Source organism: Carcharhinus amblyrhynchos, chromosome 7, assembly GCF_965287045.1.
Source record: "Carcharhinus amblyrhynchos chromosome 7, sCarAmb.v2.hapA, whole genome shotgun sequence".
NCBI classification, from domain to species: domain Eukaryota; kingdom Metazoa; phylum Chordata; class Chondrichthyes; order Carcharhiniformes; family Carcharhinidae; genus Carcharhinus; species Carcharhinus amblyrhynchos.
In genome coordinates, this window is record NC_137330.1 from 41,929,865 (window position 1) to 41,954,552 (window position 24,688).

At 41.0% G+C, this 24,688-nt stretch overlaps 1 protein-coding gene across 2 annotated transcripts in view; it reads left to right on the top strand.

Moving 5' to 3' along the window:
• Positions 1-24,688, top strand: part of LOC145344897 (visinin-like protein 1) — a 126,764-nt gene that overhangs the window by 26,398 nt on the left and 75,678 nt on the right. Inside the window, exons 1-2 of one of the 2 annotated variants that reach the window (XM_080192185.1) lie at positions 17,676-17,762; positions 18,666-18,832. In XM_080192185.1, coding sequence (XP_080048311.1) covers positions 17,708-17,762; positions 18,666-18,832 — 222 coding nt within the window. In that variant the 5' untranslated portion in view covers positions 17,676-17,707. Of the gene's footprint in view, positions 1-17,675; positions 17,763-18,665; positions 18,833-24,688 lie in introns of those variants that run through there. The other variant, XM_080192188.1, reaches the window with a different exon arrangement.

A 24,688-nucleotide genomic window follows, 5' to 3' on the forward strand; every position in this document is an offset into this window, starting at 1 on the left:
TTTGTACTGATAAGCCTCCCATCATCAATAGGAAGAATGCCCTTGCCAAGAAGTTGAATGATTACTTAATGTCAAAGGCTACCGTGTAAATACGTGAAAGAAATGCAAAAGTGATGCCTGATTGCATCTGATATTTCACTTTTACCATCCAACTGAATAAAAAACCTTTAATTGATTCATTGCTCCGTATACCACCACTCAGAATGCAGATTAACAAAATGAGGAAAAAAAGGTAAAACCCCATGTGGTATAATTCTGTATGATAAATTATAATTGTACAATAGTTCACTGCATTACCAGGCTATGAGGATCTAATTTTTGGCACATGTAATGATGTTTACAGAAAACTGAACTGGGTTGTGCTCTTAAAAATATTAGGAACATATTGAAAAACTTCCTGTACTTTGTCCTTGGTCATTCCTTCTAATGGGAAACGATCGTTTGAAAATCTGGCCTATGGGGCCTTTTAAGCACAAGGACACATTGATTGTTTTAGATTGATACCAGTATGCTAAATTCAAGGTCAATAGTCATACTTTGGTTTATCCTTGTGAAAGTTTATTTGTTTGTTTGTATAATACACACACTGGATCGTCCATAACCATATCAGCTCTGATGCTCATCTATTTATTCCCAATCTCAACCTCTTAGTAATTTTGCAGCACTATGTTGTTGGCTATTTGCCTGTTGCTCCCCTATAGAGATTGGTATTTGGTAAATCATATTCAGGACCCCCACATTTCACAATGTCATGGTGCAGCAAAACAACATGATTATGCATAGCATCCTCTACATTTTTCAAGGAAAATTAATGGAAAGGATTGTCTAAATTGTACTAAATATCGTAGCCGATCTAATCTGAAATGATGTAGACACTGATGGCTCTGGCAACATTGGATAATGTAAACTATGGGCGAACCCTCCCAGGACCCTGCACGACCAACAAGATTTTACGTGTAACATTTTAACAAATGGCAAACTTTATATTCTCCACGTGCTTCTGAGGTCACCGTGTGAGCTAGCATAGCTCTTTCTGCAAAAAAATGATACTGACTGCTTAGCCCTCTGCATTTGACAAGCCAGCTTTGTCCTTGAGGAAAGAAAGAGAGAGAGAGCCAGCCCTGTGGGGAATTTGACTGAGCTTTAACTGCATCAAAACCTTTTCTTGGCCACCTCCTGCTATCTGAACAGCATAGTTCTCTGGTCAATTGTCTTTTTGATCTAGGCTAGGCGAGCTCAGAATAATTGATGTGAAAGTTGGAACTACTTTGATAATAGGCACCTTTATCAGCTTAAAACATGGTGTATGATGGCAGTTTTTCATTGCTCCTGCTAATTACTTAACAAAGAATATGCCTTCCCGGATCGTTTCTCCAGGTCATCCAATTTCTTCTCATTCCCACAATTACTACTTTCAAATGCCACAGCTTCTTTCTGTGCCAGGCAGAGCTCGACACTATCTCTTTTCAATTATTGAACTCTAGTTGTTTAAATTTTTGCTACATTGTTTCTTCATATTTATATTTAGTATCCCCGTTCACCCTAGTATATGTTAACAGACTGGAGATCTGTAGACAACATACCAGGATCTTTCACTCTTTACTATTTCTTTGTTTTACCCATGTCCATTCATCCCACTGAAACCTTTTCTTTTCTACTGCTGTTTACAGTGTCTTATCAATATTACTACTCCTTCTTTCTCAACTTGCCTTGAACAAATCTGTGTCAGATACCCTTAATTGATAACGTATATTTTTATAAGTGAAATTACTCTTTTTCCAAGTTATGGTCTGTAAACATTTTTCCACGCTGACAGTAATTGTCGAGCCATTTTACTTCTGCAACATATTATTGCCTCTGACTTGTGTTCAAGCTGTAACTCTGAGCCAGTTGACTCAAGAGATCACTATTTTACACAGGCCTAGTCCATGATAGGGTGGCATGGTAGCACAGTGATTAGCACTGCTGCTTCACAGCTCCAAGGACCTGGGTTTGATTCCCAAATTGGGTGGGGGTCACTGTGTGTGTGGAGTTTGCACATTCTCCTCGTGTCTGCGTGGGTTTCCTCCAAGTCCTCCGGTTTCCTTCCACACTCCAAAGATGTGCAGGTTAGGTTGATTGGCCTTGCTAAAATTGCCCCTTAGTGTCCTGAGATGTATAGGTTAGAGGGATTAGCAGGTAAATATGTAGGGATATTGGAGTAGGGCCTGGATGGGATTGTGGTCGGTGCAGACTCGATGGGTCCAATGGCATCTTTCTGCCCTGTAGGGTTTCGATCGTTCTATGGACAGTCTCATTGTGTAGCAATATCATTCTGCACTCCCAACACTTCTGTTATTCATTCATGGGATAGGGGCATTGCTAGCTAGGCCATTGCTTATTGCTCATCTTGAATTGCCCTTGAGAAGGTGATGGTGAACCAGGATTCTTGACCTGCTGCAGTTCATAGAATCAGTACAAAGAAGCCATTCAAAGAAGAAAGAAAATATCAGCACAGGAACAGGCCCTTCAGCCCTCCAAGCCTGCACTAACCATGCTGTCCAAAGAAGAAAAACAAAGAACAACACAGCACGGGAAACAGGCCCTTCAGGTCCAGCTGAACTAAAACCCCCTACCCTTCCGGGGACCGTATCCCTCTGTTCCCATCCTATTCATGTATTTATCCAGATGCCCCTTAAAACTCACTATCGTATCTGCTTCCACTACCTCCCCCGGCAGCAAGTTCCAGGCACCCCTGCCCCCCACCCTCTGTTTAAAAACTTGCCTCATGCATCTCCTTTAAACTTTGCCCCTTGCACCTTAAACCTATGCCCCGTAGTAATTGACTCTTCCACCCTGGAAAAAAGCTTCTGACTATCCACTCTGTCCATGCCCCTCATAATCTTTGTAGACTTCTATTGGGTCACCCCTCAACCTCCGTCATTCTATTGAGAACAAACCAAGTTTGTTCAACTCCCCTCCATAGCTAATGTTCATAGCAATATTCTTAAGGGTTCTGACATTTACTGCCTATTAAGTCTGCACTGACTCTCTGAAAGGGCACCTTACCCAGGTGCTCCCAACACCTCCCCACCCCCCCAGTCTAGCCCCATAACTCCACTTATTTACCATGGATAATCCATCTAACTTACACATCATTGGACACTAAAGGGCAATTTAGCATGGGCAGTCCAGCTAACCTGCACACCTTCCAATTGTGGGAAGGTACGATAGCACCTGGAGGAAATCCATGCAGACACGGGAAGAATGTGCAGACTACCCACTGACAGTCACCTAAAGCTGGAATTGAACTTGGTTCCTGGTGCTGTGAGACAGCAGTGTTTGCCACTGTGCTGCCCATGTGGAGTAGGTATACCAACTATGCTGCTAGCAAGGGAGTTCCAAGATTTTGAAGGAATGGTAATCCAAGTCAGGATGGTGAGTGACATGGAGGGGAACTTCCAATTGTTGGTGTTCCCATGTGTCCATCACCCTTTTTGTTCTAGATTGTAGTGGTCATATATTTGAAAAGTGCTGTCACTATTTGTTCTGTGTCTATTTATTGCAGAGCGAATATAAATTTGTTTCCAGTGTTAGTTGATTCACCTTTTAATGTTTACTGCAGTCATCAAAGTAGATTCAATTTGAATTCATTTAGCGACTTTTATTGTTCAGTTTATTTGACCTATTTTGCCAAAGAAAGAAGAATGACTCGCATTTGTTTGCGCCTTTCACAACCTCAGTCAATGAAATACTTTTGAAGTGTACTCTTTGTTGTAATACTGCAAGCATGGCAGCCAAGCTGAACACAACAAGCTGCCGTCAACAGCAATATGGTAATGAACAGAATATCTGTTTTTGTGTATTGTTTGAGGGATAAATATTGACCAGCACACTGGGAATAACTGGCTGACTTCTCTTTGATATAAAGTGGTAGGATCGTTTATGTCCACCTAAAAGACACCACCTCCAACAGTGCCACGCTCCTTCAGTCCTGTACTTGAATGTCAGCCTAGCTTTTTGCACCAGTGTCCTGTTGCGTGGCCCACAACCTTGTGACTCAGATGTGAGTGCTACTAACTGAGACATTTTTACCTCAGTTTTTGTTTAGCTACTTAAAATCTCTAGTTAGGATTTTGCTCTTCCCTGCTGTAAAATGCCTTTAAGGGAGAGCAGCATGGCATCACTGGAGGGGACATGTGTCATGCGATGGCAGCCTCAGTTTCACTTTAGCCTGTGGGTTGAATGCAGCAGATACAGCTGTATTCAAGCTTTCGACCTTTGTATAAATGTTCGTGTGCATAACCCAAATAAATGAACAAGGTGTTTATCAAATCCCTTATGAGTGGTGATTGTACATCATTGTAAAAACACAACATGCTGTGCAGCAATGGTCAAACAGATACATACCGATACAATAGTCTTAGATCATGTTACATGGCATAAATTGACCCTTGATGTTTTGGCCAGACCACAGCAAGGCTACAGCATTAGAAAGTATTGAAATCGCAGTATGGTGGCTGCACAGAAGAGCCTTGAAGACGCAGGATGGGTAGTGCTTAGAAGAGCTGGTAAGCAGATGGATCCTTCATTTTGAGATTGCAGCACATAGTCCGTCAGTTCCAAGAGTGGGACATTGCATCGAGAGGACCAGCATAGGATTAGCTTCGTCGAGAAAGATGAATGACCAGGGTGTGGACCACGTCAGTAACAAGTGAGAGAGAGTCAAACAAAAAGAAAAGCATGCAACTGTCAGATGATCCAGAGCCAGACAAGGTTGCGATTATAATGGGTGGCCTCAAGATTGCTGAACAATAAATTGAATCAATCAAGGCAAAAGCTCAAAGGGATATTGCCAGCGGGATGAATTTTCGCGTTCCGTCCCCAATGGTAGTACATATTGTGATTTTTCAAACGCAGAGATGGCAGACAGTGTTGAATTTGGTGATAGCATCCACTTCCATGGAAACATCCTGGAAAGATTGGCTGGACAAGCCCAAAATGTATAGCATCGAAGAGCTGCTCAAGAATGCACATAACTATGAAATGAACCTCGCAAATCAACAAAACTTATAGGTCTAAAGGACAACCCCAATTGTTGATGCACTTAGTAGAGTGCCTAAACTTGGCAAGCGTTCTGCATGCTCCAAGAAATGCCCAAATTTCCAGCAATTCTATGAGGGGGAGAAAAAGCCACTGGCAGCTGCAGTGCACTGGAGCAAAGATGATGCAGTTAGAAAGAGCTGCGCACTGATCCAAAGAGATCATACATATCATAAAGCAATAAAAATAATATTCTTGCATCCTGAAAGAAACACATATATAAGATGATTGTGCACATCATTGTCGTTTTCTGGTTTATCAATGAGACAAAGAGCAGTGAACACTTGTTTCACACCGCCAGCCTCACGGAAAGCAAAGCTATCATCATACCACCCAAAGTATTTGCCAAGATTCAAATTCTGTCCCAAGAAAATTGGTAACTATTCATTATTGGCTGAGATTTACATGGGAACGGGCCAATACAGTACCGTTGCAAATTCTAAAAGATTGTCCACAGATATGGAAGGCAGTGCCGAAATCAACTCCTGTACAAATTTCAGTGCACAATGGTCCACTAATTCCATGGGATGGTTTCATTGTCCTGGAGTGCAACTATAATCAATTCCCCCAGGTGTCATAGATGTTCTATATATTGTGAAGACTAAAGATCCTGATTATTGGTGCAGCAAATCAGTTAAACCTCATGTGGCAGATCAACCTCAAACTAGCCCTATCACTCATTTCTTTACTAACATCAAAAAAGCCCTCTTTACAACAATCTGAGGTCCCTATATGCTTCAAGAAGATGACCATCATCCCGGTACCTAAGAAAAACCAAGCTGCGTACCTTAATGACTATCGGCTGGTGGCTCTGACATCCATCATTATGCAGTGCTTCAAAAGGCTAGTCATAGCACAAATCAATTCCAGCTTCCTGGACTACCAGGATCCACTACAGTTTGCCTATCGCAGCAACAGGTCCACAGCAGATGCCATTTCACTGGCCCTGCACTAAACCCTGGGACACCTATATCAGGCTCCTACTTATTGACTACAGCTCAGCCTTCAACACCATTATTCCTCCAAAATGAATCTCCAAATTCCATGGCTTGGGCCACGACACCTCCCTCTGTGACTGGATCCTGAACTTCCTAACTCACAATCAGTAAGGATAGGCAACAACGCCTCCTCCATGATCATCCTCAACACCAGTGTCCCACAAGGCTATGTTCTCAGCTCCCCACTATACTACTTTTATGCCTATGACTGTGTGGCCAAGTTCCCCTCCAATTCAATTTTTAAGGTTGCTGACAACACCACCATATTGGGTCAGATCTCAAACAATGACGAGACAGGGTACAGGAATGAGATAGAGAATCTGGTGAACTGGTATGGCAACAATAATCTCTCCCTCAATGTTAACAAAATAAGGAGATTGTCATCGACTTCAGGAAGTGTAAAGGAGAGCATGCCCCTGTCTGCATTAATGGGGGCATAATAGAAAGAACTGGAAGCTTCAAGTTTTTAGGTGTCAGATTGCCACCAACCTGTCCTGGTTCCCCACCCTCCCATGCCAACACTGTAGTTAAGTAAGCCCACCAATGCTCTACTTTCTCAAATTTGCTATGTCAGCTGTGACTCTCACCAACTTTTATAGATAGAAAGCATTCTTTCTGATTGTATCACAGCTTGGCTTCTGCTCTGCCCAAGATCTCAAGGAACTACGAAAGGTCGCAAATATAGCCCAATCCATCATGCAAACCAGCCTGCCATCCATTGATTCTGTCTACACTTCCCACTGCCTTGGCAAAACAGCCAGCATAATTAAGGACCCTGCACATCCTGGACATTCTCTCTTCCTCCTCCTTCTGTTGGGAAAAAGAAACAAAATTCTGAGATCACATACCAACTGATTCAAGAACACCTTCTCTGCTGCTGTCAGATTTTTGAATAGACTTGCCTTGCATTAAGTTGATCTTTCTCTACACCCTAGCTATGACTGTAACAATGCATTCTGCAATCTTGTTTCCTTCTCTATGAACGGTATGTTTTGCCTGTTTAGCATGCAAGAAACAATACTTTTCACTGTTAATACATGTGACAATAATAAATCAAATCAGAATGTTTTGACAAATTGGACAGTTCCAAGGGAGCTGAGAGGTTACGCTGCAGGAGAATTTAAGTCTGTTAATTGATCTGGTATATTGTGTTCAACATGAATGTCAGTAACTGCAAGAAGAAGTGGCAAAAAATTCTTTATAGAAACTGTGGGAAGCCATAATTGAAGGGTTGCCTGATACAATTCTTGTCTTCATTAATCTAACAGCCTAGCTAAACGAATGATTTGCATGGTGAAATCTCTAATTCTTAAATATAGCCAGACCAAGCAAGAAACACACTTTACAGTGCTACATCTGAGCGTGACACCTTTAAGTGCAACTACTCCATCATCAGCAAAGTTCATGTTTGTCATGTTTACCAGTTTACCTACCCTTACATGTTCTTCTCCCTCAAACTGGAGGGCAACTTTGAAATCTGCAAAACGTGATGACCAAAGTGCATACTAAAAATGTAGGTATAGAATTGCCAAGCTTAGAGTTGGGATAACAAGAATGCATTCAAGACCCCATAGGAGATATGTGGTAACCAGCCGAGGTGACAGGGATTATCAAGGTCCTGTGATGTCATCACACGTATATGCATGGTGGTGAGGTGTAACCAGGAAACGTGAAATCCATTCCATTTTTGCAAATACCATACAGTACAATTGCACCGAGGACTAGATCCAAACTGCAACCAAGACTGGCAATCCCACAGACCTCTGTGAACTATTAAGACACCTTTAGAAAAGGTTACCATTACAAAATCTGGGCAATCTGGACAGATTACCTTCGCACTTTAGAGACTCATAGATTCATCAGTGTTTTACGCATATGTCAGCCCTGCTGCTAATGTCTTCAAGCTTTTAGCTTTCTTTAAATGTTTCTATGTGTTGATTCTAAATAAACAAACTTTTAACATGTTTACACAATAGCACGAGTGGTGCTTTTATATTGTTCTTAAAAAATCCCGACACTTCCAATTGATTATCTTTCAAAGCTTACCAACTCCATAATCTGCTGAATGATTTAGTAATCAAATGTAATAAATAACTGAACACTTAATTAGTCTTTTAATTTACTTGGCATCTACTTCCCCGACTGCACCTTCTTTCCAGTATCACCAAATCTCTATTTTAGTACCAATCACGCTACTCCCAGCTCATTCCACTGTTCTATTGGTGTAAAATCATTGTACCATGTGTGGAAAATAAACATAAAGCCCCATTACATCCTATTTAGGAATATTACTGCTTTGCAAGATTTTTCTCTGGAATGTTAAATGAGAGCGCACCAGTAGTGTGCTCACTAATTAAATTGTGGTAGATGTAACAATGTAATTATTTTATGTACTGGATTGGCCACCTCAGAAGTCCTCATTATTGGTAGAACGCAAAATTGAATTGAATAACTGGGAATGTGTGGTCTTGTATGAAAATGACGATTTCTGGATTGCCATACAGGCTGAACAGGTTCAGTTCTACCAGTCCACACAATAAGGTTGACTCTAAAAGCAACATAGTAACTCAATTAAACAAAATCCCCGACTCAATTCAAGGCAAGTTGAGGGGGACAATAATTACATTGCACAAGTTCAGCAAAATAATTTTAAAAACTAAGCAGTCAAACTTCATAAAATAAATCCAATGAAATATGAAACTTAATACTTAATACAAATACTTAATTCCTTAAGTCTGAAAATATAGTGTGCATATCATTTCGATAATGATACTTTCATTTGCTCCACAGACTTCAATTTGGAGGACATTCATTTTGAATAATTCTTTAAGAAATTCACTTTTATAGCCTGTCTTTGGCAATAACATTCTTTAGAAGAACCATGCACTTAATATTCTTCTATTTTAATGTAAAGTAATCAATGGGAATATCAGTAAACTGCTCACGTTTTTGGACTGTTCCCAGTTGATGTCTTTTAAAATATTAATTTGTACTGTTTTGACTACAAAAATGGTAATTGCATAAAACAAATGTTATAATGTTAAAATGTAAGGTGCTTAATGTATTTTATTGTATTTACTGTAACTCTGCACTGATTTGTCAGGCAGCAATGAATAATGGGAGGCAATATTAGTTTTTTAATGTGCTTGTACTCTGTTTAGTGCCTAAACCACTCCACTTATGCATTAGTCATCATGAGTAATGTTCTGATCTTTCTATTAATTATTGTCATTAATAATGCCATGGATCATTCAATGTTAGTTAATAACATTTTCTGATAATATGTAATATATAATCATTAGTGCACAAACTGCCAGGTAATTATAGTGATAATGATCACTAAAAGTACCAAATAATTTGATTTGAAATAATTCTCCAACTTCCAAAGCTCCAGAAAGGGATTTCAGTGTGACTATATTTTAGCCTCTGGCTCTGTATGTATAGGCCTGTGTTGATTTATTGGATTTCCTTTCAATTCAGTCATATTATCTTCACCCTTGCTAGCTGAACTCAAAAATTAGCATTGATGAATTGTACCAAGCTTAAAATCTTCAGTCCAGAATCTTCTGTAACAGAATTTGCTGAACTGTTTCTGCAGTTAAGCACAGTGGTTAGCGCAGCTGCCTCACCGTGCCAGGGACACAGGTTCAGTTCCATCCTCAAGTGACTGTCTGTGTGCAGTTTACACATTCTCCCCATGTCTGTGTGAGTTTCCTCTAGGTGCTCTGGTTTCCTTCCATAGTTTAAACATGTGCGGGTTAGGTTGATTGGCCATGATAAATTGCCCTTTAGGGTTAGGAGGTCTCAGAGGGTAAATATGTGGGGTTATGGGGATAGGACTTGGGTGGGATTGTTATTGGTGCAGGCTTGATGGGCCAAATGGGGTCCTTCTGCACTGTAGATTCTATGATCTAGCTCTCAAGTTCCAGACTGGGAAAGAACGTTGATAACTGTTGTTATTCACCTACGTGAGATACAAAACTCTCAGTTAATTTTATCCGGGGGAGTTACCAACTGTCTGAACATATTGATTGACTGGCATGCAAATAACTGAAGTATGATGGTATGGGTACAAGACGTGGTACATTTTTGGACCTTATTAATGAGCTGTTGGTGCACTGTGAGCACTAGGCTGCTGCTCACTACTTTTAAGCTGACCATAATATTGTATGTTCCAAAGATAGGTCCAGAAGGCAGCTCCATGAGTGGTGGCTCCAGGACCAAAGGTCTTCTGCATCAAGTAAGATCAGAATGTTAAAAAGGCCAAGTTAAGGGCACTTCATCAGAATGTGCAAAGCATTTTCAACAAGATAGATGATTTGAAGGCACAATTAGGGTTATAAAGGTATGAATTATTTGCCATTACGGAAACATTCAATCCCTTCATAACTGACAAAAGTGGCAGCCGTGTGTACCATCTACAAAATGTACTCCACTGAAGTTCCTTAGGTAGCACCTTCCAAACCCATGGCCAGGACCTCCAGAAGGACAAGAACAGCAGGTACCTGGGAATACCTCCACCTGAAAGTTCCCATCAAAGTCACCATCCTGACTCCTTCATTGTCACTGTGTCAGTGAATTCACTCCCTCATAGCACTGTGGATGTACCTACAGTTCAGCGACTGTAGTGGTCCAAGAAGGCAGCTCACCACCACCTTCTGAAGGGCAACTAGCAACTCCCAGGCCCAGTAAAAAGAACAATCTCCTCCAAAATAAGGAGGAAAGATTCACACAGCACTTCTCTTCTATAAGAGTGAGTAACCTACGAATAAACAGAAATATTGTTTTGTGTGATTTTTGTATGTTTTACCTTATTTTAAATGATGTGATGAAATAACAACATTACACCAGATTTGCATTCCCGAGGTAGGTAGCTCGAATCATCAGGGGAATTTTCAGATTCAATTGAACAACTTTGGTTTAAAGAATCCTGTCACATCAGCTCTCATCTGAGGAGATGGGTGTGGGATGGTGTTGGGCCTGCCAACACTGGATGCAATTCTTAGAAGGCCAAAGGGGCTGGAGAGCTCAGAGGTGAGCAGGTTAGAAGACAATGGTTTGGTTCTGTAATACAAGTAGTGAGGCCCTTTAGCCCTCAAATCTTCTCCCCCACCCCATGCCACCTATAATTCAGTCCCAATGTATGCCCCCAACCACCCTCGTATCCCTTCTCTCCCTCTATGCCAAATCAATGCCGACTCACCAAATCCTCCATGTCAACTCAATGCCAGCTCACCTGGTATCCACTAAGGCAGATCTCAGGAGCTATGTGGAGACTAAATAAAATAAACTTAAATCTAAAGAGAGCTCTCACTCTGCATACATAATGGTGAAAGGACTCAATTGTAATTCTCAAGTGGTTAATCTCTTGTTGAAGCAAACAAACTTCTATTCATGCCCCACATCAAAAACAGCTAATTATTTAATACTTTTTAAGCTGCCAATCAAACTATGAACTCAGAACTCCCTTCGAGATGATTATAGGTTTTGAAGCTCAGCCAACCTTGCTTAATGACAGAATAATAAACGTTATGGAAATGTCACCAAATACTGCGGGAACAGATATTACATCAGCTGGCCTGTCAATCAAAGTAATCCAACTTTAAACACTTCTTTTAAACTCTTATTGGCAAGGTCAGTCAGGTTTTTTTTCCTAAAGATTAAATGGTAGTAGATTTAAAAAAGACTTGCAATCATGACAATTAAAAAATCTTTTTCACCCTTCAAAAGCATTCAAAACAACTCCTTGACTTTGTGACTTCCACATTGTGGTTAATGTCCTTGCAACACCTAAAATGGAATCTGTTTGAACTCAGTACAACGGATAAATGGCCATGCTGAGCTCAGGTTTCCCTCCTGTGGAACAATGTCCCATGCCTTTCCTACACTGGCAAAAATGGGATCTGTCAGAAATGGGGTAGGACTTTCACATCTGAATTCTGTCCAGCATTTTTCAAAAAAAAGATTTCATGGAAGTAAAACCCTAACCTTCTCTTTAAGAAAAAAAAGCCCCATTGTTTGCTGGAACCAACTGTGGGACTCTGTGAAATAAATATTAAACCATACAACCATATTTTTAATTACAATATTGATAAATACTTCTTGTGAAGACCTGATTATAAAGCATTACATAATAGTCTATTCCAAGCTCTTTTCAGTCTAAACTTATTGACAGAGCCATAAAAAGAGCAATTTACTTAATGAAGCAAGCAGTTGGAATACTGACTTCAATCAGTTGAGTAAAAGTGCAATTTAGTGATAAACAGCAACTGAGTCGTCCTGGGTTTCCCTTCATTACAGAAGATTGCTGCTTCTGTGTGTGGAGTCACCAGTTGTGCATTCCAAATTGACTGGAGTTTGATTCCAGACGTGCATGGGTTTCCACAGCGCTGGCAAAGCTAAGCTGTCTGATTTTTTTTATTGTGAATGCAGTCTTTCTAATGTAGTTACCTTCTGCACTGTTTGAAGCAACCAGCTCCACTACTTTAGTTTGTTCCGCAGGCATTTCTTGTGTATTTCTCTTCCAGTCTAGGGTGGACATACCACAGATTCAGCTTTATGAGACCTTGATGTTAAGCTCAGCCTATCCCACTGGTGGTATCCAAATTTAAGTTGTGAATAGTTGACTGCTTCGTGGACTTTAATGTCAGTCATATATACTATATTTATTCTTTTTTATACACTCGTGGGACATGAGTGTCACTGGCTGGCCAGCATTTATTGCCCATCCCTAGTTGTCTTTGAGAAGGTGATGGTGAGCTGCCTTCTTGAATCGCTGCAATCCATGTGCTGTGGGTTGACCCTCAATGCCGTTAGGGAGGGATTTCCAGGATTTTGACCCAGTGACTATGAAGGAATGGCGATATATTTCCAAGTCAGGATGGTGAGTGGCTTGGGGGGAAACTTGGAGGTGGTGGTGTTCCATGTATCTGCTGCCTCTGTCCATCTAGATGAAAGTGATTGTGGGTTTGGAAGGTGCTGTCTAAGGATCTTTGAATTGATGCAGTCATCTTGTCGACAGTACGCACTGCTGTTACTGAGCATTGGTGGCGGAGGGTGTGCTTGTTTGTAGATGCCAAACAAATGGGCTGCTTTGCCCTGGATGGTGTCAAGTTTTTGAGTTGGAACTGCATCCATCCAGGCAAAAGGGGAATATTCCATCACGCTTTTGACTTATGCCTTGTGGATAGGCTTTGGGGAGTCAGGAGGTCAGTTACTTGCTGCCGTATTCCTAGCTTCTGACCTGTCCTTGTAGCCACTGTGTTAATGCGATGAGTCCAGTTGAGCTTTTGGCCAATGATAACCCCAAGGATGTTGACAGTGTGGGATTCAGTGATGATAACACTATTGAATGTCAAGGTGCGGTGGTTAAGTGGTCATTGCCTGGCATTTGTGTGGTGCGAATGTTACATGCCACTTGTCAGCCCAAGTCTGGATATTGTCCAAATTTTATTGCGTTTGAACATGGACTGCATCAGTATCTGAGGAGTCGTGAATGGTGCTGAATATTCTATTATATCTCAGTTCAACAGTTCTTCAATTTCAGTTCTTTGAAATACTTTAGAGTTGAACACATTACCTTGTTTGATATTCTGAATGTGTCCCATGTTAGAATCATAGAAGCCCATTGAGTCTGCACCAACCACAATCCCACCCAGGCCTACCCCCATATCACTACATATTTACCCACTAATTAATCCCTCTAACCTACGCATCTCAGGACACTAAGGGGCAATTTTTAGCATAGCCAATCAACCTAACCCACATGTCTTTGGACTGTGGGAGGAAACCCATGCAGGCACGAGGAGAATGTGCAAACTCCATACAGACAGTGATCCAAGCTGGAATCGAACCCAGGTCCTTGGACCTGTGAAGCAGCAGCGCTACTGTGCCATCCAACTGCTTCATATGTATGGAGTAGGTAGACCATGTCTTACAGGCAGGTAGAAGGTTAGGTATTACCACAGCTTAAAGGTTCCTCATTCTAATTGTGTTTAATTTTTTTAGAAGGTTGAATTTTGAGAGCAAAAGAGCATCCTTGAATGAAACATGAAAAAGCCAAGTATAGATGGAAACATATTGACGCTGTGTGTGCCCCTGGCTTCTCACCATCTATTTTAGAGAATGTGAGAGTATATGAAGTGGATAGAGGACTAAGGACAAGGTGGTAACAGCAGAACATGGGGGAGGAGTATGTGGGTGGTTCAAAGGGGAACGAATGATGGGATTATGGGTCTCATGGCAATCAAAGTCTAGTGGGAAAGTGGAAAGATATGCGCACATTGGGAGCGAGATCATGAAGGAAGCACACTGTTTTTCTTCCCCACAATTACAATGAGAGAGCATTTTGCAAAAGACTTTGGGCTGAATGTTCATATCGGGGGTGGGAATTGAGAGACGGGGCGAATCCTGATATCAGAATCCTGTTTCCACCTTGAGAATCCCAGCAGGCAAGTGCTGAAAATCTCCATTCTTGTTTGCAGCAGGTATTTTATGGTGCTGCTGAAAGTGAATGGTGTTTTGGCTGGAACACCAAATTTTTCATCCTCACTTTCAGAGCAGTGGCCATGGCTGAGATTGGAGTATGCCGCCCGAGATATTCCAGGAGTGTCGGCCCTAAGTATTCTGAAGGTGGGCAGGTTAAAAGGCTCACCTCCCTTCCTAAAACTCCCAGCTTGGTGCTTCGGAGGAAATAAGCAGCTCACCTACATAAAGTTCTGACCATTTTAAACCTACCACTCAACCTTCTCATCCTCTCACATGCCTCATCCTCGCTTCATCCATTATCCACTTATGAACAGAACTCATAAACTCTGTTGTTGGAAGCCATTGACTAAAACTCCCTGAGTAAAGAAGCAGAAATTTCAAAGCAGCTGTGCAAGCAATGTGAAGCATTTGTAAAAGGATTAGGCAGTTGCTTGATGGCCAGGAGTCCATAAAACACTGAGTAAGCAAATAGACATCAGAACAAGTACCACAACAGAGATCTAGTCTGCATACATAAAGTGAATGGGGAAAGATAAAACAATTACACCTGGTCATCATACTAGGTACCCTTTCAATAGTGAGAGATGTATTCCACCTTTTTATCTATTAAATGAACTTTTTCAATTTATCTTTTCTACATTTGCAATGTTGATCTTCTAATTGGCAGCTTGCCAACTGGCAGAAGTAACAATCTCGCCAACACATTGGATAATGTAACTACCCCTTAAACAATTAAAATGTTTTCATAACTCTTTTGTCTAATGCAGATGCAACTCATAATGCAGCATTTAATGATGAGCTGTAAGGGAAACAAAACCACTCCATTTACCTTTCAAACTCTTTCTCCCCTCCAATCTATGGTTCACGTTTCTTTACAACGGATATAAAAACTGACAACTGCCAAAGATCATTGGATGAAAATTTTTAAAAAACTACCTCTGGGCCTTTCAGCATCCCAGCAACACTGACAGCCTCATCCTTCATAGGTATAGGCAGGTTCTTGAGCTTGCTTTCAACTCCATCTTCATGAAAATAGCCAAGGGTAGAAAGAGAGGTGGGAATTCTGACTGTCTTGCTCGGCAGCCTTTTTTTTTGAGACCCCCCTCCATCTGGCGCTGAACCATGAACATCCGTCCCATGCTTTCCAGTGGAGGTATTGCAGTGTCTCCACTATCAGGAGTGTGTCATTACAGCATAACAGGTTTCCAGCATTTTCATTATAATTGTAGACAAATGATGAAGATCTACAAGGTCAAATTGTGTGACTTCAAAATGGAGCCTTAGTTGCATCTGGCAAGTACCACATCAATTTTTGACATGTCCTCAATTGAACATTTGAACAAATTTTTATGCTTTAAAACTGAACCCAAAAGCTTGAAAATGTTGGTCACACAGGGGTCATCTGACTTGAAACCATTCCCTTATCTCAAGGGAACAATAGGAACATTGTAGACTGTTGTTGAATCAATGCCCTTTCCTGGAACTAATCCAAAAAAGTATTATCCAATCGAAAAATTGTTTTGAACGCAAAGTCACTGGTTGTCTCAAATTCTCAACGTATCAAACAACAATGCAGAATGATTGGAATCAATCACCACCTTTTGTTTTAGAAAGGACCTTGAACTTTTGGCTGTCACATGATGACAGAACCATTTTTATATTAGCTAGAAACTGCTTGCAAACAAAGAGTTCACTAAACTACTTCAAGTCTTCCAAACAGTCAAGGTAAGAAACAGCGATAGCTCAAAACTGTAATATCATAATAGAGAGTATAACCCCTCCCCGAGTTGTTGCAACTTCGAGTTCTCCTGAGAACCAACCCCCTGGAAATTTGGCTCCAATAAACCTCTCAGCCTCCTGAATCCTCTGCTTTACCAGACTTTCGTATCAACTGTAATGCTCCACATTCGTCTAAGAAAGTGCAGGCTTGCCTTGAAAGAGACTGAGATCATTATTAGCTGTAACCGTATATCTTTTAACCTTCATCTGTACCTACTCTGTGTGTGTGTAAGACGAGTGAGTGAGTGAGACGTCGGGCGCACCTTACCGGCTGTAAGTGAGGACGGAGAATTTGACACCCAGCCAAATCTCCATTCACTGCAGTAGGACCAGAAAATACCGTAAGATTTGCCCCGTCATATTTTAAAATCCAGGCTATGTGGGAAAATAAATAACTGTCTTTATTTATAAACAGAAAAGTCTGCCATTGGAATTATTTAATTGGGGCACTCACCCTGAGGGTAAGAAAGCACACACATCTTACATACAAACAAACTAATTATGAGCAGCAGGTAGAAACATAAGAATTCTATCCATGACACTAGTTATTTCTTGCTTCTATGCTCTCTACAACTGAAAACTGCAGTTGATTTCTGACTTCCTATAAGAGATTGGGCAGTTTTAGAGACAGCTTAATGTTGAAATACCATGTGCAGGGTTAGCTTAAAATGCCCCAGAAATTCATGCTAACTACAATATCATTTCTCAAGCAGCCCATTTATGCCATATGAATTATTCAAATATCGTTCCTTTGCATTTGTTTCCAAATTTTGGCAGTGTTTTTGTTGCACTGTGTGTGGGATCATAGAATTATTGCACTGAACATAATAAAGCTTCTTGATTTACATATCTGAATGATCATTTTTAAATTCTTACTTTGTGTGTGCCCGAATAGTTATTTTTAATATCATGACTGTCAAACAATGTTATAAATGACTAGCTTATTTTCTGAGGAAGGGTAGCATTTCACCAACCTGTTTTGCAACATGCTGGTTGACAGTGCACTGCAATGAGTAAACTACAACTGACAACAATTCGATTTTGTTCCATTAAACTGGAGTTAAGATACTTTGCAGTGAATCTGAGGCTGCTTTCAGCCAGAGTCTGTGCAACAGTAATCGAGATCAATCACAGTTATGGATGTGCAGCAGAGCATAATGCAGTTTGTTTTGCTGCCCTCTGTAATTATTGAAAATAAGCTCTTGTATGGCAGTGCGAATAAGGCTAGATTCACGCGAAATTTTCTGGGGAATTAAGTTGGATCAGGCACCTTGGTGAAATCTGGCTATGCATTTCCCAATCTACTTTGTTGGAAATCAAAGTAGATTAAATTAATTTAGGATCTGTTGCTCCCAAGCTGAATGGTCTCCTATGAACAGTTACAAGATGCTTCTGATTTGTGGATCATTTATATTGGTAATGTGATATCGTGTGTTGCTTTCCACTTTTGCTTGTTAATAACTAGCTATTCTCTCTTAATAACCAGCTTTTCTCTCTTGTGCATGCAACCTTACAGGTCAATATGTCGGGAGGGACCCTTAAGTAGTCTCCCTCAGGGCACTGCTCTCTTCCCTCTTAAATAGAAGTAGAACATGACTTGCAAAGCAAAATGTATTATATTCACATTCAATCAATGATCTGTTATTCAACCTTTTGATTTTTAGGTTTATTAAAACCATTAAAAAATATTTGTTTCCATTGTGTAAACAAATACATTTTCAACAGGCCAAGGTAAAAAAAATAAACCTTGCATCACATTCTTATCACACATTTTAATTTTTTGGAATAAATAATTTAATTGTTGAAATATTGTACCTTAGACGTGAACATGTAAAAGAAATCATTACATGAACTTTTTACAAACCAAGTTGATGGAAGTCAGTCCTACGATAGAATAGTAGACAGTGTTCAGTATACTCAGCTTGGTTTAGATACGTGTAAAGTTGTACCTTCAGAAGCTTCCACTGCAACCTTCACCTAATCAGTAACTATCAAGGTGACTATTCATTGTCAGACGCGAAGCATTAGAAAGTCAAGCCATAAATTAAATGAGTGAAAATAGCTTGTATTCTTGCTGCGCTATCATTCCTTGTATCCTGAAGATGCAAGGTATTCAATATATTTGCACACTCTTTTGTCCCTCGATCACTTCACTCATTATCATTTACATCATCTTAATGAACAAAATGAATCATTTGCCATTGTAAAATTGAAACTGTAAAAATAAATTGCATCTGCTACTGTGTTTTCACACTTTGAATCTGGTCCTTGAAAATCATGAATTAAAATGATGATTAATGCACTACCATATCTTTTCAGGGACAATGGGGAAACAGAACAGCAAACTTGCCCCTGAGGTCATGGAAGATCTGGTGAAGAACACAGAATTTAATGAACACGAACTCAAACAGTGGTACAAAGGATTTCTTAAAGACTGTCCTAGTGGCAGACTGAATCTGGATGAATTCCAGCAGCTCTATGTAAAGGTAGACATATTTTTCAGTATAAATTAATTTTGCTCAGTGACGTTATTCTGAGGATGAAAACAAAGCAGCTAATAATGCATAAAATTCTAGTCAGTAAAACATGTCAGGGGAAGATTCAGTATATTTGCCGCTTGATAATGATGTATTAGACAGGTCTTTATTGGTTTGACACCAACAATTTTGCTACGCATTGCAAACTGTCAATCTGACCCAGGGTGGCTGTTTAAGTTCATTAAAAAAAAATTAAGACTCATGCAAGTCAGTTTATTGGGAGTTATGAAAAGACAAGTGTATAAACAAACATTTTGAACTAGTGGGCTAAAAATTATTCTGGGATTCCAACAATTCTTTGCTGTAATTCCACCCACCTCCCTGTGAAGTTGGAGACTGATGGAATCTCAATGCTATTAAATATTCAGTGATTTTTTTTTAAATCAGATATGCTATTTTTGATGGTGATATGCTGAATGGAGTTGTTGTGCGTCATAGTTGTTGATTGAAAATTGTAATATGTGCAACCTCTTTTTTCAAAGAAATATGTAAATATATTGCACTACTAGAGTTCACATTGAGGCTGCCCAGTTGATTTTTGTGCATAAGCATAATCCTGCTATTTCCCCAAGAAATTTGTGAAAATGCTGTGTTTCAGGGAGAATTCTCCTTTCGACGTAAGCTGTGTGCCTCAAGGTGTTACTGAATTCTACCGTAATGAACTGAATTTTGGAACAAAAATGTTTCATCATACCTTGTGTTTAAGGCATAGAATAAAAACGTCAAGAGGCATTATTGAACATGGGCAAGATCTGAGGCTGGAGTTGGAATATTTTCTGCAGGTTTGGGCATCCCTTTCCAGGGAGTACTTAAAAGCAGTGGAAATGTACAATGCATATTCAACATTATCTTCCCTTGGATTAGGGTTCAAACATTTATGAAGAAAAGGTTTTAGCATTTGGGCTTCTCTTACTCAGGATGATAGGATTAGAGGGTAGTTTGGTAGAAACTTTGAACACCTATGGGGGGCTGTGATGTGAGAAAAACTTATCGTTGGTGTGACAGGTGCAAGAACCCAAACATTTAAGACAGCCACATAAAGAATAAAGGGGAATGTTAAAAATAAATATCATATACAAAGAATGTTTCAGGATCTGGAGTTTTCTGCCACAAACCGTTGTTGAAGCAGAGTTTAGAAAGTGGAATATTGACAGTTTATGGGAACTAAATAGGCTTCGATTTGATGACTAATGATTTGTGCAATTAGCAACATAAAGCAAATCCTCAATGTAAAACGTTTTGGAAACTTGGGTGTCGCTGTGTTATACTTTTGTTACGCCCAAGTTTCATTGCTCTTTTTACTGATCTGTTAATCCCTATGCCATAGTGCATCTCAGCTCATTGTTATGGGTCCACCTCCAGGCTAAGAAGCCACACAAATGAAGATCTTGCAATGATGCTGGTTCATAATGGGTAGAAGTGGAGGCCAGAACTCAGGGTGCAGCAGATGTTTCATTTGCTGGTGTAGTTATATTGTGATTTGCTTGCATTTTAAAAAAGATCTATGGTGCCTGAGATGTTTCTGTGCCGCATATCTCCGTATCTGTGCTGTGTTTTTTAAAATATATATGTGCATTTTTATGGAGTTTGTTTTAATTGCTTGAAAAAATTGAAAGGTTTCATGATTGCACATTCCAAAAACTATTTGACTTTGTTTCATGGTATAAAATATTTTGCATCTCTCTGAAATGTTATTTCTACTGAAGTCACAAGCAGTACAATCACTCTTTGATCAGAAAGCCTGGACAGCCGTTCTACTGCTGATTCCTCTATTTTATTACCTGTGTGTGTGTGTGTGTTTGAAATGAAAAGGTACAACATATCCAATCTGGTTTGCAGTAGCCAAATAAATCGGTCATGAGGGATGCACTGAAGGCTGCAATTTCTGGTCGGTTCAGTAAAGCCTCTCACTGAGACAGACTCTGAAGAAGACTATTGTCCTTGCATATGAAACAAGGAGTGGGATTTTACGGCCCCGCTGAAGCGAGACCGGAAATTCCTGCCCGACATTAGCGGATGTTTCTGTTGTCCGCCCCTTGCCTGCTCCGATTCTGTGTCAGGCGCGGTGCCAGAATTCCGGTGATGGTGTCATGTGTCGGGATAATACAAACTTTTGAATCCTGAAAATGCAGCAGAGAAGACACTGAGAACCTAGGCACACAAAGGTTTGAATCTGCAAAATAGCTGCTGAAATGGGGACAAAAGAGTACACAATGGCTGCAAATAAAACACCAGCTACAGAGAACACACAGCTAAGAAACACAGAAGTTCAAATCTGCAGAATGCTACAAAAAAGGGACGAAGGAAGGCAAACACATCCTGAACCTGTGAGTAAAATGGCTACAGTAAATTTTCCAGTTCCAGCTCTGGTAAACATGAATGTGAAACTTGGCAAAATTGGTAGTTTTTTCACTTATAGTGGCAAAACTATGAGATTGTAACAAATTTAAAGTAACAAGTCTGAATTAACAAAAATAGCCACACATCTAACACTGCTCGGAGGGAATGCTACAAAGTGAATAGCACCCTAAACCTAACTGATGACCAAAGAGAAACGATGAAATACATTTTGAAATCCTTGAACAAATGTTTTGAACCCTGAGTGGATGTTATGTATGAATGCTATTTCTTCAATGTTAGAGCACAAGGTGCACAAGAAACTATTGAACAGTGTATGATGGCAGTAATGCAGTTTGCAGAATCTTATGAATTTCTGCAGCTAAGAAATTATTTGAATAAAGAGGGATTAATGTCAGGTGTCCAGGAACCCTCAGTGAAGGCAAGGCTACTGAAAGATGAGAAACTAATTCTGAAGAAAACAATAGATGTGTTAAAATGCAAAAGTTGTGAAATTTCAGCTAGGGCATATGCATGGCAGAGCAGAGCAGGAGATACATTATGCTGAGTCATTTAAGGTTGGAAGAGCAAAGCAATTGCAGCCAAAGGGCAATGCTCAAATACTGTGGAGGAAAGCATACAAAACAAATTGATTGCCTATAATGAGGAAAGCAATGTTTTAATTGCAAAATCCTATAAGTCTTTGGTAAGAGAAAAACAACATGGGCCTATATAGCTGGCCACTGGAGAGATTTCAGCAGCAGAGTCCAATGAAATCCTCAAAAGTGAAGTTAAGGTGACATGATGGCACATTACTCATAACAAGGGGAAAAATATGTCTGAGAAAGCCCAATGTAAAGGCAAGAAGGACACTCGAGTTCCAGATCGTGGATGGGACACCATGACCACTTACTAAAATCAAACAGCTAGTGACGACACTGCCAGTGTTGTGATGTCAATGATGAAATCACCTCACGCTGTGACACCAGTGAGACTGAGCTGGGAGCAGCTCTGATGCAGCAAAGCAACCAGTTCCATTTGCAACCAGAGCACTAATGCAAGCAGAGCAATGTGGGGGGCAATTCTCCCAGCCTGCTGTGCTGCTTTTATATCGCAACAAGCTGGGAGACTCGAGCGAAAGGCGTTTTGCACGGCCTCCTCGAGTCTCTGGCTGGTTGATTTCTGGCGCCATAAATTACTTAAATCGCAATTTCAACATAATTAGTGGGGCCAGGACTGAAGTCTCTGGCCCCCTAGAGCCTCCCCCACCACCAGGAGTGTTGCACTCCAGAAGGGTTTACAATAGCTCCCCACCTGTGGGGAACTAGAGGCCCAGCCCCACTGGAGTAAAGGGGGGCCATGGAGGCCTCCCAGGAGATCAGGAGTGCCACCTGAGTATTCCCAGCTTGGCAGTGACAGCTTGACCCATGCACTTCCCAAGGGGCAAATTGGTAATGCCCAAGGGAACACCTTGGCTATACCCATGGGGCATTGAGCTGTGTTAAGGGGTGGAGTCTGAGGAGGACATGGCCTAATGGGGGCAGGACATCTGGGGGAGATCAGTAGGGAGTCCCGTTGCCACTCTGTACTCAGTGGTAACAGGAGGAGGGAGACCAGTGATCAGAGTAGGGGTGTGGCGGCCTGTGGTAGGAGGGGTTGGGACTGCACGCAGGTTAGGGGGGGATCAGAAGCTTGGGGCTGCGGGGATGGGGGTGGGGGTTGAAGCTGACCCGGACATGTCCAGAGTATTACTCTGCACTCGGTGACGGGCAGGGAGGCCAGCGATCGGGCCATGGGGCGGAGGAGGGTGTGTTTTCATCAGATCTGTTTCCTGTTTGGGAGTGACAAAGTCACACTGGAGTCTGACCACAAAGCCCTCAAATGCATTTTTTTAACAACCTGTTGCTATCTGCTTCAAAGCATCTGCAAAGAATGTTGCTTTGTTTACAAGGATAGCATCTGGACATGACCTACAAGCAAGGAAAACATGTACAATGCAGTCATGCTGTTGAGAGCAGCACTGCCCATGAGGAAAGCTGATTATGCTACAAAATGTGAAATCTTCCAAATAGATGTGAAGCAGCAGCTTGACATGATCTGGACATCATCAACCCAGCAGAAATATTGAATCTGACAGACAAGCACCTTGCTCAGATGAAGCAAGCTATCCAATACGATGCAACTTTACAAGCGCTGCAGAAAGCAGTGATGAAAGGATGGCCTGAGAGCATTAAGGACACACCTGTGATCACAAAAGGCTACTAAGATGAATCGACAGCCTAAGATGGACCTTCTACAAGGGAAATAGAGTCAGCATCCTGACGGAGATGAGAAGAGAGATGCTGATACAATTTGGGATTTAAATGCCAAAGACGACCTTCAAAAGCAAGTATTTATTGACTTCTCTGGGGCCTAGGAGAAGCAGGAATATTCCTTCAGGATTCACAAAATAACTTGGGTCACTACTGTACTGGGTTAGTTTCAGACTGACTGGATCTGTAATAATGGGGCAGCCAAAAGGCATTCATTGTCTGCAGCCCACCAGCCCTACTTTTGATGAGGCCTAACCTCAAATGGACCATCTGCATTACCAGTTGGCCAACTAAGCACTGAAGTGGCCAACCGCTGAGACTGTTCAAACCGTTTTGTGAGTTGGTTAATTTTATACAGGGAAGGCAATCGGGCACTGCAGCTAAAATCAGCCAAGCTGATTGCTATCCAATGTCGTGCCATGTGGGGAATTGGAAACTGCCGGTGCAAATAAAACTTCAGGTGCACGTTTAGCAAAAAGGCTATCGCATCCCTACACACACACACACACACACACACACACACACACACACACACACACACACACACACACACACACACACACACACACACACACACACACACACACACACACACACACACACCCCAGAGTGACAACAGTTATGATCACTGTGCGCGACGGAAGTTGCTCAGAATATTGCTGTGAGTTTCAAAGGCTTGAGTTCCAAATTGTTTGAAATATTCATCGGTCTCAGTCTTGAAAATTTCACTGACTCAGGGCGCATAGTATTTTGGAAGAGAGAGTATCATATTTCAACTGCCCTTTTTTGTGAAAAGACTTTTCACAGATTTTTATTCCGAAATAGCCTCGTTTTAATTTTAAGATTATGCTCCCTTGTGCTGGGTATCCCTACCATTGGGTAGATTTGGAATCATAGAATCCCTACAAAGCAGAAGGAGGCCATTCAGCCCATCGGGTATGCAACAATAACAATCCCACCTAGCCCCTAGCCCCATAATTCCACATATTTAGCCCACTAATCCCTCTCATCTATGCATCCTGGGACAATAAGGGGCAATTTAGCATGGCCAATGCACCTAACCTGCACATCTTTGGACTGTGGGAGGAAACTGGAGCACATGGAGGAAACCCCCACAGACACAGGAAGAATGTGCAAACTCCACACATTCAGTGTC